Here is a 15859-nt window from a genome sequence, read left to right on the forward strand (position 1 = left end):
TGTCATAGAAATAAATAAATCTTTATAGAAGCGACATGAAAAAGAAGCGTTGCTTAAACTATAGCAAAGAAAAAGAAAAAGAAAAAGAAAAAAAGAAGAAGAAGAAAAGATATGAACAGATAGAAAAAAATTGCTGAAGCTGAAGCTGAGCTCGTGTCGTGTAGCCGCTTCTTCCCTAAGCTTGAATCTCATTGAGATAAAAACAAAAAGCAAAAGACAGTAGACATGTTGAAAAAAATGCTTTGACTGTAAATATTTATCTCAATATATCAAAACACCGAACAACAATAATAATAGTAATAATAATAATTAGAAAGAAGAAAAACAATATGCAAGCAAAGAATATAAAAAAAAAATAATCGTTTACAAACGATTATTATTCTCACGTAATGATTTTTACCAGAGCTTTCTCTCATATCGAAAGAAAGAAAATAAAAAAGGGAGAACAGTTTTGGTCCCTAGAGAGCCTAACTCAGAGATAGGTAGAAAGAAAAAGAGAGAGAGAAAGAGGAGATGCCTGTTGAAGGTTGCTTCCTCAGCTACATTTTCCGCCGTCCTTAGTGCTTTCTCAAGGTCTAAGTGATGAAAAAGAGAGAGAAAGAGAGAGAGAGAGAGAGAGAGATAGAGGTAGTATTCCACGTCTTGGAAGATATCAGAGTTCAACGTGGTCCAAAACTGAGATCATACGTTGGATATATAATTCAACAGAGAAGGATATCAAATCAAATAATTAACTACATGTCAAAATAAGTATTTTCATATCATAAGAATAAGAATGATATTCTATTTCTATTTTTTTTCAACATGATCATTTTTCAATAAAAATCCTAACAAAAAGATATTGAGCTAATCGATAGACTCAAAGAAATTATTTTGTAAAATAATCATATAAGGAAAGAATATCATTCGTATCTTAATTCTCCAGGTTAAAGTACTGGTTTCAAATTGGGAAACAAAGGAATTAAAGATAATCTAATATGATTAGAGAAAGTAAGAAATTAGAAATATGGTTTATATGTCGGATCACCAATTTCTAATTGATACTTTCCGTAATATGATTACTTTACGTAATCATATTTATACAGGGTACTACCAAAACCAATTCGTTGTAGTATCTACAAACAAAGAAGATGATAACTACGATCAACATAGTATAATAAAGTGATCGAATCGAATAAGGATTCTCAAAGGTACAGTCTACAGAAATGGAAAATCAATGATAATGGGGAAGAAGAAGAAGTAGGATAAAAGATATATCAAAAATCGAAGATTTTCCTTTTTTATAGATTGAACTTACATCAGTAAGTTGACATTCCTCGCCATCGTCGACGTTGGGAATCGTGGTTTTTCCTTGAGCGACGTTGTGATAGTCATGTATGTTGTTGGATAAGAAACACATTTCTGCGAAGCATTATGAAGAAGATGGACAATTTGTAAAATGAATAAAAATTCACTTTCCTAGTTGAATCCATTCCTTTTTTTTCTAATCCTACATGTGTATATATATATATATAAGTATATAAAAGTTCCTAAACGAGATGAAAAATCCCTACGAGAAACGGCTGCCGAGGACGATGATATATAATTATACAAGGTGAGTGATAATGCTGATCGGGGAGCGAGTAAGTTGGGGGATGATTCCTTCCTTTTTCATTATTACTTTCCTAGCTTCGAACGTCCCCCAATCTCCCCGCACCCCGATTGCGCCGGCAAGCAGCTTTTGCAAGCGGGGGAGCGAGGGGATGGTTCCTGTCGAATCTTCATCCAGATTTCATGCCACCTTGATTAGAAAACACACTATGATTAAAATATTTTCTACAAAAATATGTGTATACGCAGATAGAGAAAGAGAGATCTAGCATGAATGAAATTTTGAAATAATTAACAAAACTATAAGAAACAATAATTAAATAATTAAAAAAAATTTATTTATTACTATTTCATATTCTTAATAAACGTAATTTTGAATAAAAGTTAAACATTTATTATTCAACAAACATTTAAAACATTATCGGACTCTATGCAAATCTTATATTTTATTTATAATCATTTCGTCAAAGTTTTATTACTCTGATATAATGATAAAAAAAAAAAAAGGGAGAGAGAGAGTAAGAAAGAAAAAAAAAGAAAGAAGGAAGAAAAGACGATCAAGGCGACATGAACTTTGGTGAGATTCGCAGGTACCTTTGGGGGATGGACTTACGTCCGTTTCTTCCATGTCAGAGGCGTCGTTGACTCCCGGAATTCTTGTCTTACCCTGGCTAATATACCAGTAGTCTCCAATCCGGTTGCTCAGGAAGGTCATTTCTGTATTATACGATATCCCCTATCTTATGTACGGATTCGTTACGAGCACTAATATCGTTAATTTCTTTAAAAAACGATAGAGTGCTCGTAAATGTATTTTAAACGTGAAGAACTTTTCAACAAACATATTATTCGAGACAGATCAAAAGTTCTTTACGTATGAATACGACATATGTTACATGTAATGATAATTGCTGAAAAAAAAAAAAAAACAAACAAAAGCAATAGATAGATAGGCAAAAAGTGAAAAACGAAAAAAGAAAAGAAGAAGAAGAGAAGAAGAACAAGAAGAGTAGTAGTAGAAGTAGAAGAAGAAGAAGAAGAAGAAGAGAAACTGAAAGTACAGTAAAAAGTATCAAAGTTCCCAGTGTCCATTCTAATGTAGCTGTAAAAATGTGGATGATTATCATAAATCTTTTGTACAAGGTGTAGGCACATAGAACGATAGAGCTGAAAGAGAATACACGAAAAGAGAGAAAGAAAGATAGATAGACAGATAGATAGATAGATAGACAGAGAGAGACAGAGATAGATACAGACAGAGAGAGAGAGAGAGAGAGAGAGAGAGAGAGAGAGATATATATATATAAGAAGAGGCAGGCAGACAGAGACAGACATAGAGACAGATCCTACATAAAAAAAAACACATAGCAAAAGATTAAGCAGATTGAGTAAACACAAGGCAATAAGAGAAAATCATAAAAAAAAAAAAAATAATAATAATAATAATAATAATGAAAATATATATTATTATTATTAAACAAATCCTGAATCTGCTATTCTTCCAGGATGAAAGGTTGATCGCATTGGATAAAATGATTAGAATCGCATGCACTTACGTCGGTAATTAAAAGTTCCTCGCCATCATCGAGACCAGGAATAGTCGTCTTCCCTTGTGACACAAAGTAGTAGTCGTGGATGTTGTTGGACAGCAGCAACATCTCTACAAGTGTCGGAAGAAAAAGAAAAAGAAAACATGCAGGTGTTAGAGAAATCAAACAAACGATGGAGACCACGTGTTTCCTAGTGGCTTTCCTTTGGGGGATCTAAACTACATCAGGAATATCTACAAAGCCTTTGACGATCTTATCATCCAAAATCTCATTATATAGGGCTAAAGATCAGACCCGTTTTTGGGGTATTATCATACATGAAAAAACTTCACTTTTACATCGTCCTAATATATACATATATATACATACATACATATATATATATATATATGTATATAACCGAACCATCTAAAGAATTTCTTAGGTATATGGATCATAATGATCAATTTAATCAAAATAGTTTATCACATTTATACAATGTATAAGTATAGTTTTTCCAATCGATTCATGACGTCTATAAAAAGTGGTTCAATACTATTGTAACATATCGCTTCTCCAGCCAAGTATTCCATTGTCCTTTAGAGAATGGTACTATAACACAATGTCCTTTGCCTATGATGGACATCATTAAAATACGAGCACACATCCTTTCATAACAACACCGATACATTATTTCTATTCTAAGAAGATCATTTCTATTCATATATTAATCATAATATATGAACACTGGCGTTGCACCAAAGTATATCAATATCAAAAAGATTTCAAATGGTAAATCATTTAGTGAAATCTTTCCAATGTCGATAATTAATGGATATAAATTAAGAACGTATTGAAGAAAAAACGGGGAAACAAAAAAGAACAAGACAACATAAAAGAGAAAAACAAAATAATCGAGGCGATAAAAAAAGGCGCAGGCGAGTCCCTGCGACATCTTCATCAGGTGCAGGTTCTTACGTCGGTAAGTTGTAATTCCTCGCCGTCATCAACGTTTGGAATAGTGGTCTTGCCCTGAGAGATGAAGTGGTAATCGTGAACGTTGTCCGACAAACAGCATATGTCTGTATGGAAGGAGGATGGTCAAAGGTAAACGTCAAATGAACACAATATATATATGATGATGCTGAAGAAACCTGAATCATAAGATTCACTATTGTCGTTCCTCGATAGTTGAATTGATTGATATCTAAATGAGATAAATAGTCCACAAAGATATTGATACAGTATTATCCAGGATCAGTATCATCGATGTACACGTTCTCTGGAGATCCTTCATTTTTGCAACATGAGTTAATAATAATAACAATAATAATAATAATAATAAGATTGTCCTAATAACGAGCTTAACCTTTGTTAACCTATAGTTCCTATTATCAAGAGGGATATCACATACCTAATATAAGACATTCATAATAAATGTGAACAGCTATTACCTGATACTTCCCAAATAAATAACTAATATGAAATAAATAATAAGAAGAATAATGATTAACTTGGGATGAGATCAGGTTAGAGTCGTTCTATTTGAATATTATCCTTTTTTTTTTCAAAAGGCTATGTGCTCTTACCCTTTAACCCTTTCACAGATCCAGACATCATTTGGTAGAAGATGTGATACGAACGTTCTAAAGCCTGTTGAGAGATGACACGAGCCTTTTCCAATAAATCTGTTAATTATTGAATTATTGAATTTATTCATATATGATTATTATTCTTTGATATCCGATGAGAAAGATAAATTTGATTTATTATACTTACAAGTTTCAATATCAGCACCGGCCAATTTTCCGGAGGGACCGAAGTGAATACGAATGAATTTACCCTAAACGTGAACGGCAATATAATTATTTTTACCAATCGATAATATATAGTATATAACTGAGATTAAGTTTACGATTTCGACGAAACGAAATTATAAAAAAGATATCATTATTAAATATATAGATGAACTTACAAAACGCGAGGAGTTGTCATTACGGACGGTCTTAGCATTACCAAAGGCTTCCAATACTGGATTAGTCTGAACGACTTGATCCTCAAGAGAACCCTTCTTTTGGGATGTATCATCAGCTTTCTTTGTTGAAGCACCAACAGTGGCAAAATAAGCAATTACTTTTTTCGTGTTTTCAGTTTTACCAGCACCAGATTCACCGGTAATCAACATAGACTGATTTTCACTATCTGTGAAGGAAAAAACGATTTATCTTTATAAATCTATCAAATTTTCTTTCTCTTTTTTAACTGAATATTTTATATGTATATACACTTACTGGTTAACATGTTGACGTAAGCACCATCGGAAATGGCAAAGATATGGGGTGGAACTTCATTACGTCTTTTACCACGATATAATTTTGCGCACCTTTGGGTATAGACAGGGAATCTTTTGTAAGGGTTAATGGCAACGCAGAACAGGCCAGAATACGTCTGCAAAATGATATATATACATATATATATATATACATATACGTGATAATAATTATTGAATATAAAAATGTTTCTTTGAAAAAAGCATAGGAATAACAACAACAAGAAAAAGAAAAGAAACACGTAGAAAATGCACAAATAAATAGATCAACAATTCCCCATTGGTGGTTGGCCGGTCTGCGGTCTCATACTGCTGCTATTATTATATGGAAATTCAAGAGTAATTATACGAAAAAGAAAATGTAGAAGGATCTAAACATTTTCTTTATTAATAAACAACTCGTGTCTCGAGACGAGAGTTTAACCATAGGAAAGATCATCAAACGATAGATCATAGAATGTATGCAAGCCACGAAGGTAAAAGAAAAAAAAACAACACAAATCAGGTGTATCAATCACAAAAGAATGAAAATGAAATTTCAGAAGTATCTGAGAGATGATGATAAGTGAGACGATATTTTGGAGAAAATCGTCGAGATTAGGGTAGTTATCATTGGCGACAAGTCTTAAAGTCGTTTACCAATGTATGAAAAAGCGATTCTTCTTGAATCGTTAAACGTCATGTGGCACGTTGTAGTGCTTTGTAACGACGTTTTGTTGTATTTTTTTTTTTTTTTTTTTTTTTTTTTATTACAAACAATTCCCAGATAAAGAGAATATTAAGAAGACAATATTTGGTTAGATAATCGAGCTGAGAATGTTATTAGAAGAAAGAAAAATATCTTAAGATATTTTTCTCGACTATATAATTCTCATTAACTCGATATTTCTTTCTTTTTTTTTATTTTTGATCATCCATTGATCTTTTTTTTTTTTTAGAGAAAATCAGGAAGCCAAAGATGTAAACGACAAGGTTTCACTCCACAGATAAGCGGAGTCTATTGTTCTCCTTCAGGTCTGAAGTCTTACGTAGATGAGTTGGGCGTAGTAACGTTGTTTTAAGTTGTGCAGTACTGAAGCATCATTGAGGTAGGTCAGATTAGACATGTCCTCGCATTTCTCGTATTTTGGCGGGTTCACTTGTTGCAGTAGATCCTTCTTGAAGTCCTTTGTCTGTCATCATAGTCCCCCAAAGAGACACGGAAGAAGAGAGCGAGAGAAGAAGGGGGAGAGGGCAAGAGAAAAGAAAAGAAAAAAACCCGGTTAATATTGATGATAATGAAACTGTGACTTACGTAAATTAGTTTGTGGTAATAACGTTGCTTCAGATTGTGCAATACGGAAGCCTCGTTCAGGAAGGTCAGATCTGCCATATCTTCGGATTTTTCAAATTTTGGTGGGTTCACTTGGGACAGCTGGTCTTTGCGGAACTGTTTCGTCTGTGTGGGCGCCCGTGTTTTATGGTAATTCGTACTCATATTCATCGTTAGTAAATAAACATCTTGGATTTTATCTTTTTTTCTTCATTTCTTTTCTTATCGTTAACATATACAGGGTTTACATGCATAGCCTTCGTGTAAACCTTGTATATATATATATATATATATATATATACACACAACGGGAACACCAAGAAGTAAGAAAATTTGATTTCTCAATAATTACTCTACCAACTAAAGTGTTCCTGTTATTTCAGTTTTAATTTTTTTTTTTCTTTTTATCATTTTTCTCCGAATAATTTTGTAATATTTAATATTGTGTACGTGCTAATACGCAACGTATACTTCAAATATAACAGAACTTAGAGTTTCAACAAAACTTGTAATTGATTGCAATTGTTTTGGCAAACTACTGTCGGTGGTACGATAAAGATAACACATAGTCTCATTTAGCTTCGAAATGTCGATACTAAAATAAATGTAGTCGATCACGAAGCTACAGTAGAAAGAGAAGAAAAATAATGATATATATATATATTTTTTTTTCTTCCTTTTTTCCTCTCTCCCTTTTCGATCACGTTGCGTAAAAGCGAGACCATATATCCGGCAAAGCATATCTCTTTCTCTTTCTATCCGTCTGTCTCTGGCTAGCTAGCTAGCTAGCTGCTAGCTAGCTTTTGACAGTGCTCTAAAAATATATTGACCTGCGTTTCGAGAAGTGGCGTTTCAATTTATTATTACCATCGTCGCTGGCTATGCTAACAATAGCGTTTAGGTGTCGACGGGCCAGGGTTTGCTGAACCATTATGTAACACCATACTTCTTCCGTTTCCCTCCATCTATTTCTTTTCTCCATTTTTTTCTTTGTGTTAGGCGCAGCATAGAATTTATTTATTTATTCATTTATTTATTGATAAAAATTGTCAAGTCAAAGTTAGAATCAAATATTTATTGTTTCTAATCTGAATCTGTTTCGCAACTACCAGATGATTTTTTTCTCTTCTTTTTAATAATAAAAAAGTAGAAACAGATATCTGCACGGTTTCTTCTATTTTTTTCTTTTTTTTTTTTTAATTATGCGAGATCAAATTATCTCTATTGTTTCTGTTTTTATGTATCGTTTCTTTTTCTTTTTCTTAGAAGAAGAATTCATTTTCTCTCGTCAATTTATTTTCGTTGATAGAAAGAGAACGTAGAAAGAGAGAGAGAGAGAGAGAGAGAGAGAGAGAGCGCCGGATATCTTGGCGCGTTCGACGATAGAAGGTCGTAAAAGCTTCGAGCGATTTCTGTTCTCTCCAAAAATAGAGACGGAGTAGCTTGATACGGCAAAGCTCCGGCATGTTTGCCTTCCCTGTACATGTAGGTACATACATACATACATACGTATATACACAAGCTTATATCCTTATGTATCTCTTAAAGTATCATCTCGTGTATGTACCTACATTTCCTTTACCCATTCTCAATTTCTTTCAGATATATCCATTGGATTAATTACATTTTCAACCAATTAAAGATTCATAATAACAATTGAAAAAGAATGAATAAATAAATAAATAAAGTAACTTTGCACTTTTTTATATATAAGTATATTTAGATGATCTAAATGACCGATTGGAAGCATGTAATAATAACATCTGTGATGTGAGAAAATCGTATCAATTATCTAGAAACGTGATATATATTGGGTTTACCAAGAAAATTGAGATATGAGTAATCCTAAAGGAATAAATAATTAAAAGAAAAGAAAAAATGCAAACCTCGCCGCCTGGTAATCCGACGGAAACAATATCACCCTTGGTAGCTTTGATTTCACCAAGAAGATAACCCTCCTTTTCGTCGGGTACCCAGCACGCCTTTTTAGCATCATAAGGTTTGGTCTGATCGATTCTCTTTTGTTCGAGAGAAACAAAGAGATAGGGAGTTGGATCAGGATCTTCTCCCTCCTGAGGCTTTGGCTTTGGCATGTTGGATAACTTTGGTGTCGCTACTTCTCGATTACTCGATTACTTCGAAACTCGAGAAAGATATATTCGTCTTTCTATTCTTTATCCTTTCACACTTTTCGTCGTTTCCCCACTATAATAAGAGGGAGAGGGAGGCCTGCTCGCTTGATTTTTTTTTTCTTTCTTCGTTCTCTTCGTTCCTCGCTGAATTCGGCGACGGACGGACTACTTCTGGCGGCACGATCTGGGCGGCCCTAAATAATAAACAAAGATCGTATATGAAACAATAACATTCGTCGATATGATTCGTTCAGGCTATAAAAACAAAAATAAAATGGAGAGAGAGAGAGAGAGAGAGAGAGAGAGAGAAAGAGAGAATGTCTTTTCGTCATACATTTCTACTTTTATTCGTTCGAAATCACTTTGAAAATATACCATCATAATATCACATATGCATTACGTGCATATGTATATCGACGCATGTTTTAACAGGAAGCTAGTAGAATAAGTCAAAAATAACTCCGCCTTTTCAAAACGAAATACCGATGAACCAAGTCACGGATTAAAAACACGCCATTGCGTTGATAAACGAATAAATAAAAATCACGCTCAAAAAAAACATATACATATATATATATATATACATAGATATATGTAGTCGTATAATACATATGTATTTTGCAATACAAGAGAAAGATTTCGAAAGAATAAAGAAAAAAAGGAAATACATCACGTGCTATCTCGGGCAATAATGTTTTGCCGCGCGATTTTCATCAAAACGGCGGCGCAACCGACAAAGTTTCTTTTCTTCGACGAACAAAAAACAAAATAATTAATTATTTAAATTTAATTTTCCTCCTTGATAATCGAATATTTTCACTAATTAATTAAATGCCTAATTCGTCGATGTATTACTTATTTTTTTAGGGTGTATTCTCCTTTAAGTAGAATATCACAACCATAAGTCTGACATTATTCGTATCATCGTGAGAGAGAAAGAGAGAGAATTAGATTTTAGATATTCTATTAGAAATTTTGAAGCGATATTTCGCTCGTTAAAAAATTTACAAAAGCACCAAAGCTATTATTAAAGAAAAAAATATAAATAAATAAATGTTTAAATGATTAAATTATCCGTAGAAACATTAACAAAAGTCAGTCCTTCGTTTGAATACAATTTCACAAGTGTCGTCGTCGCACCGAACCCATTTCACTGTGTTTTTCGATCTTCGTAAAAAATGTTTCTCGATCTTTCATATATATATATATATGTATATATATGTAAAAAATATATGTGTATATGTATACATATACATATTTAAAAAGAGCACACACAAAAGATAGAATTCGATTATCGGAAACAGATGAAATCTCTGAATCCAATTAGCACACAATTGATCGGTAAAATTGATCGTCTTCCTTTATAAAACACCTTTAAGATTTTTGTCCACTATAAAAAAAATCCCTTTTGTGGTTAAACAAAAGTAGTAATTCGCACTTTTCCTTTCAGGCTTTTTATAATCTCTCTCGCGCAATTGAAACTTCAAAAAGATGGAGATATTCCCAATTGGTTGATTGATCCAAGTTTTCAGCGTCTCCGTGTTTCTGGATTGCGATGAATCTTTTTCTCGAGTAGAGAATTTTTTTTCTTTTCTTTTTTTTCTCCTTTTCTTTTCTTTAGAGATGACGGAACGTTAACAACGTCTTCGAATGTAAATATGAGAATTCGATGATGAAAATCTAATCTCATAGCATGTATGTACTTACTAATACATTGTTTCGAAAAATCGTTTCAATATTTCTCTCTCTCTCTCTCTCTCTCTCTCTCTCTCTCTTTCTCATTTTTTCCCTTTCAATCTTTCTCTGTATCTTTTTTGAAAAATCTACGAACAAAACTAGAATACTTTTTCACAATTCGAAAACTTTGCGAGAATAAGAAAAATAATCTGACACTCTTTTGAAAAGCAAATAAAAGAAAAAGAAAAAGAAAAAGAAGAAGAAAAAAAAATGTATATATATTTTTCCGGCAAAGAGAACAATCGACGTGATTCACTTACGTTAGAGAGCCGTTCTGTCGGGGAAACGAGCGGGGGCTCCCAATATAAGCGCGTGCAACGTGATCCTAAGCTGTAACGAGGCTTACGATTGGTAGACGATATGGGCCAATGAAAAAGCGCGTTAGTTCCTGGGCCAATCTACCTTTTTAGGTGGAGATGATAGCGAAAGTGTGACAAGGGGGTGGTGGCGGAAAGGTACTACGAGCGCAGAGTTGTACGTCCGTGCTCGGCTCGACTTGAGTGAGATGAAAATAGATAGTATGTTGGAGTGTGATAGACTGTTATGCCTATGAGAATCATTTCCAAGGGGGAAGGTTCCATGCTCGTTCTCTCTCTCTCTTTTCTCGTTCTCTCGCTCGCTCGCACTTGCTTATTCCTCTACCTCTTCAGTCTACCTCTTAGTCTTTCTATTGCAGCTAAGAAGATCGAAACTCCCTTAAGACGATGCTCATGGACCAGTCTAGCGCCATTCCATCGAGGTGCATGTCGGAAGGACGCGAATAAGATCCGAACAAGAGTGTGGGAGAGTAGTTGGTTACTTGTCAGGTGGTGGTAGTCTCCTCGAATACCCAAGACACGATCCATTGCAGCAGCAACGTGTACTCCTGTACGGTCCACGTGGAAGATGCACGTGGTCATACACGATAGATCGACGATAACAGCTGCGAAATAGTTGCACCTTCTCTTCTTATGAAAGAGAAATCGATCGATCATTTTTATGTTTCTTCGGATATCTTTTATAGATTCTTAATGATTCGTCTTTGATTTTCTTGATTTTCGGTTTACTGCATTTTATTATATTTTATTTTTTTTTTTATTTTTGTTTCTCCTTCTTTCCTTATTGATTTATCATCTATATTATATTGAATTGATTCACTTTTAATTATTCCCATTTAATTTCGATGCATTATTTATTATAGTAAATGTGGTTTTATGGTTGACTCCATTTTTCTTTGATTATTATTATTGTTATTATCATAATTATTATTATTCCTTTTTTAATGTACATATATATATATATATATATATATATATATATACATATATAAATAGTTTTATTTTTAAGGTGAGATCATATTTGCTAACGTTAAAATGCTCGAACCATTAAATATTTACCGGATTTTAAATGACACAATAAATCGTTGCAATAAATTTCGTTGCATATACCACATATATTGCTCATGTTATAAAATAAAAATTATGAATTTTACGCGTGTAGGATCACTTGTTTGGTAGAACGTTTGCAATGTGAAATAAAACTTATAATAAATGTTATATATAATAGACATTCAAAGTTGTGATAATAAAATTAGTTAAAAATATAGCCTCATTGTTTTGATCGTCACGTGACCAACACGTAGAAGTTACTGATAAATTTTTAGCTATATCTAATTAAATAAACAAAACAAAAAACCCTAGCAACAATTAATTAATACACATAATCAGAAAGATTAACATCTTTGTTTAAGTTTATAAGAGCCAGTGGAAGAGAAAGAAGTTCATAAAGTTATATTACGAATTTCGAAGATGTCCTTGAAATTTCATTAATATAACCGAGTCGAAGAAGGATTTCAATGATCTCGAAAATCACAAGTCGATATAGCAACATCATTTCCTTCGGTATTTCTATGAAATTGGATGTTATCCAGTTCTGTCAATTTGGCAGAATGATCTAATGCGGAAGGAACCACGATTACTGCATATAATAATCGAATAATTGATCGAATAATCGATCTAAGAGATCAATCATTGGCGATTCATCTATAACATCTATAATCAATTAATTTTATATAAGTTTTATTATAAAATGCATTAGATAGGAAAAAATACGTGAAACTTTGGCATCATTTTTCAGTAAAACTAAAACGTGACTAATAAACGCTAATCGTCCAATCTAAAGGCTATATAATATAAAATGAATAGTGTGCCAAACATGTGTTTAGATGAAAATCGAATAATAAATTAATCTCAACTTTATATGCAGGCTAAATTAGCGATATCTTTCAACGAGTTATCTGTTGATTCTTGTATTTCTAATAATTCAAATATCATAGAAAATATAATTTTTATTTCATCTTTAAATGGTACTCTCTTGTTTCGAGATCCGAACTATTAACAACATTTAATGTAGATCTTTATTTTATAAGTAACACAAGTGATCTATATATATATTTGAGGATTAATTTTACGATGGATCGTTAAACAAAGAAGAATTTAACCATGTCATTTATCTAAACGTCATTTATGATTCACGAAACATATGTATGCATTCACGACGTTGTTAAAATGTTAATCTTAGTGATCTAAACTAAAAAAAAGTCATCTCTTGTTTATAAAAAAAATTATTCCATTTTCTTTTCTAACAAAAGAAATAGAAAAAGATTTTTTAAAACTGATTAGAACGAAATTAATGTACGTTTTCTTAATACAATTAATAATCTACATTATATTTGCTAAGATTATACTTTATAAAGAGAAAGAGAGAAAAAGAGAGAAAAAGCACCGATAAAAATCAATGAAAGCATTAAATGGATATCGTCGATACGATAGGGAAAAACGATAACTATTGGAGTTGGTCGCGCGATTAGGAATGCGCGGAAATAGATCGGTTGCGCAACACCGTCGGTAAATTAAGATTCTGACGCGGGCGGATGCCATACCAATGTTTATTGCGAGACTCTCAAGACAACGACGCTCGATCAAACACGCGAAACTTCTCGATGGATTTGTAAATATATACATATACACGTAAAGATTTAAGAGAAAAATATTAGGGGAAAATGAACGAAAACTAAAATGATTGAATCAACAAATACACGCGCACAATTTCAAAATAACAAAGACAATGAAAAAGAGATTAGAAACGTGGAAATACATGTATAGTAAAATGTAACACAAATTAAAAATTAATTAATTAATTAATTAATTATTAAATATGTTCGTTTGGACAAATTTCATATATAAATTTTCTAATAAAACAATGTCGATATAAGAAAAATATTTGTATATATGATATTCATATGGAACTTAATGTGGAAAGAAAGAGAGAGAAAGAGAGATGCTGATGGTAAGGGAAAAGCTAAGCACAGCAAATGAAAAAGAGTTTCGAAGCTTTCGAACGATGGAGATCACAGGAGTAAGAGTAGGAGAGACCGAATCTAAGATTATTTCTGGATCAGCCGGAGATAAACCGGGCCAACGTCGGCCGAACGAAGCCGACGAGGTGGACTGAACAGAGCCTTGAGGCTTGAGTCATCCCCGTTCGATTCGAATTTGGCGCTCTCCGACGATTACGAACGAGATACCGTAATATGGAAACGTCCCTTATTGTCTACCTATATTTCTTTCTCTATTGTCTCATATAATATTTATAAATAATTTATAATAATTTATTACTCCAATTTATCTTTTATATGTTCAAGTATCGGATTAGAAACGATATTTGTTGAGACGCAATTATTAGTTACATACAGACGAACTCTTTCCAGTTATTTTGTTTTGTATGGCTAATGTATTTATATGACCTATTATTGTATTGCGACATTATAATAATAAATACTTTATATGGATCCTAATACAAATAATACAGATTATAAACTATTTTCTAATTATGACTTTATAATGGGGAATTGCATAATAAATTAGATCGGCATAATCTAAATTATTTCTCTATAATAATTTCATATAATAAATATTATCATTTTTTTTTAATATTAAACATAAATAAATATGATGACCTAATAATAACTTCAAATAATTAACAAAATAACTAAATAATAATAATAATATAAAATTTTAAATCGATTAAAAATTGTTACTATCTCTTATAAGATTAATTCTTAATTGGTCGATTAAAAAATAATTTAATTGATTTTATCTCTCTAATCGTATCTTTCGAAAGCTTCGCCTCTTAACTCTTATCTTATTTTACGTTATAATCAATATATTAATTACATGAAAATTCCATAGAAAATTGTTCATCATTTTACAAAGATCTCTGTACACCGGCAATAATAATGGGAATTCTTAACCGAGCCAAAGAATGCCTGGGCAAGCAGACTTGGCACGACTAGAAATCCTACAAAGAAGTTTAGGATCGCGGATGTAAAACTTCTCTCTCTCTCTCTCTCTCTCTCTCTCTCTCTCTCTCTCTCTCTCTCTCTCTCTCTCTCTCTCTTCTTTTTCTTTCTTTCCGTCTCTTTTTCAGATACCTATAACATAGAGCTCATTATAAAAGATTATAATTTTTTTTCTCTAATAAATATCCAATAAACTTCAACGTTAACCGAAAAAACAAAACAAATTAATCCTAATGAATATTACCTGAAAACATGATCTATATCTAGTTTAGCCCAAAAATCGATTAAATCATAATAAATCATGAATTAATGTATTGTAATCTAAAAGAAGAACATTGTTTTTGTAAAATACAAATTCATGAAAAAATATCTATGTCCTACAATTTATGTTTAAATATTACATAAGACATAGGTATTATATAGGTGATTGGCATAATATTATTGCAAAAGTCTTAGCAGATACTACCCTTATTCCATATCACTCTATTCATTCTTGTTGCACCTGTGTATTTTATCTTTCTACCTTGTCACATCTTGTACCTTATTTTGTCTTTCTTTTGCCTTACCTACACCTCTTTTCTGTACTCCCTTCTGGGGATCTGACAGCAGCTATTTTTGTTTCCTGGCGGCAATATAGAAGCTCTACGTTGAGGCTTCAACCAGTTCGTTCTCTCTCTCTCTCTCTCTCTCTCTCTCTCTCTCTTTCATTCTTATTTCTTCGTTCTCTCTCATTTATCCCAGTTTCTCTTCTTACTCTTTTTATCCCAGTTTATTTTCATTCTATATTTTTTCTCTACATTACGAATGGATTATGCACATTATGCAGTCTACTTACGACTACACTTTTATGACATCATTCATTGCATTACTTATAATAAACGGATGAATATT

At 32.4% G+C, this 15859-nt stretch overlaps 1 protein-coding gene across 20 annotated transcripts in view; it reads right to left on the minus strand.

The window, feature by feature from the left end:
• Window positions 1-10954, minus strand: part of Mhc (myosin heavy chain) — a 31692-nt gene extending 20738 nt beyond the window's left edge. For 7 of the 20 annotated variants that reach the window (XM_085662561.1, XM_035874561.2, XM_035874558.2 and 4 more), the window contains exons 1-8: window positions 10890-10946; window positions 8647-9086; window positions 6477-6620; window positions 5411-5567; window positions 5095-5321; window positions 4899-4962; window positions 4709-4807; window positions 4098-4201 (exon numbers count right to left, since the gene is read on the minus strand). In XM_085662561.1, the coding sequence (XP_085518687.1) occupies window positions 4098-4201; window positions 4709-4807; window positions 4899-4962; window positions 5095-5321; window positions 5411-5567; window positions 6477-6620; window positions 8647-8853 (1002 nt within the window). In that variant the 5' untranslated portion in view covers window positions 8854-9086; window positions 10890-10946. Of the gene's footprint in view, window positions 1-1297; window positions 1402-3146; window positions 3251-4097; window positions 4202-4708; window positions 4808-4898; window positions 4963-5094; window positions 5322-5410; window positions 5568-6476; window positions 6621-6742; window positions 6887-8646; window positions 9087-10889 lie in introns of all 20 variants that reach the window. The other 13 variants (XM_035874567.2, XM_035874572.2, XM_035874568.2 and 10 more) reach the window with 11 other exon arrangements.
• Window positions 10955-15859: the final 4905 nt, after the last annotated feature.

This window comes from Vespa mandarinia, chromosome 18 (genome assembly GCF_050613455.1).
Source record: "Vespa mandarinia isolate Hongniang chromosome 18, ASM5061345v1, whole genome shotgun sequence".
In the NCBI taxonomy this organism is placed as follows: Eukaryota; Metazoa; Arthropoda; class Insecta; order Hymenoptera; family Vespidae; genus Vespa; species Vespa mandarinia.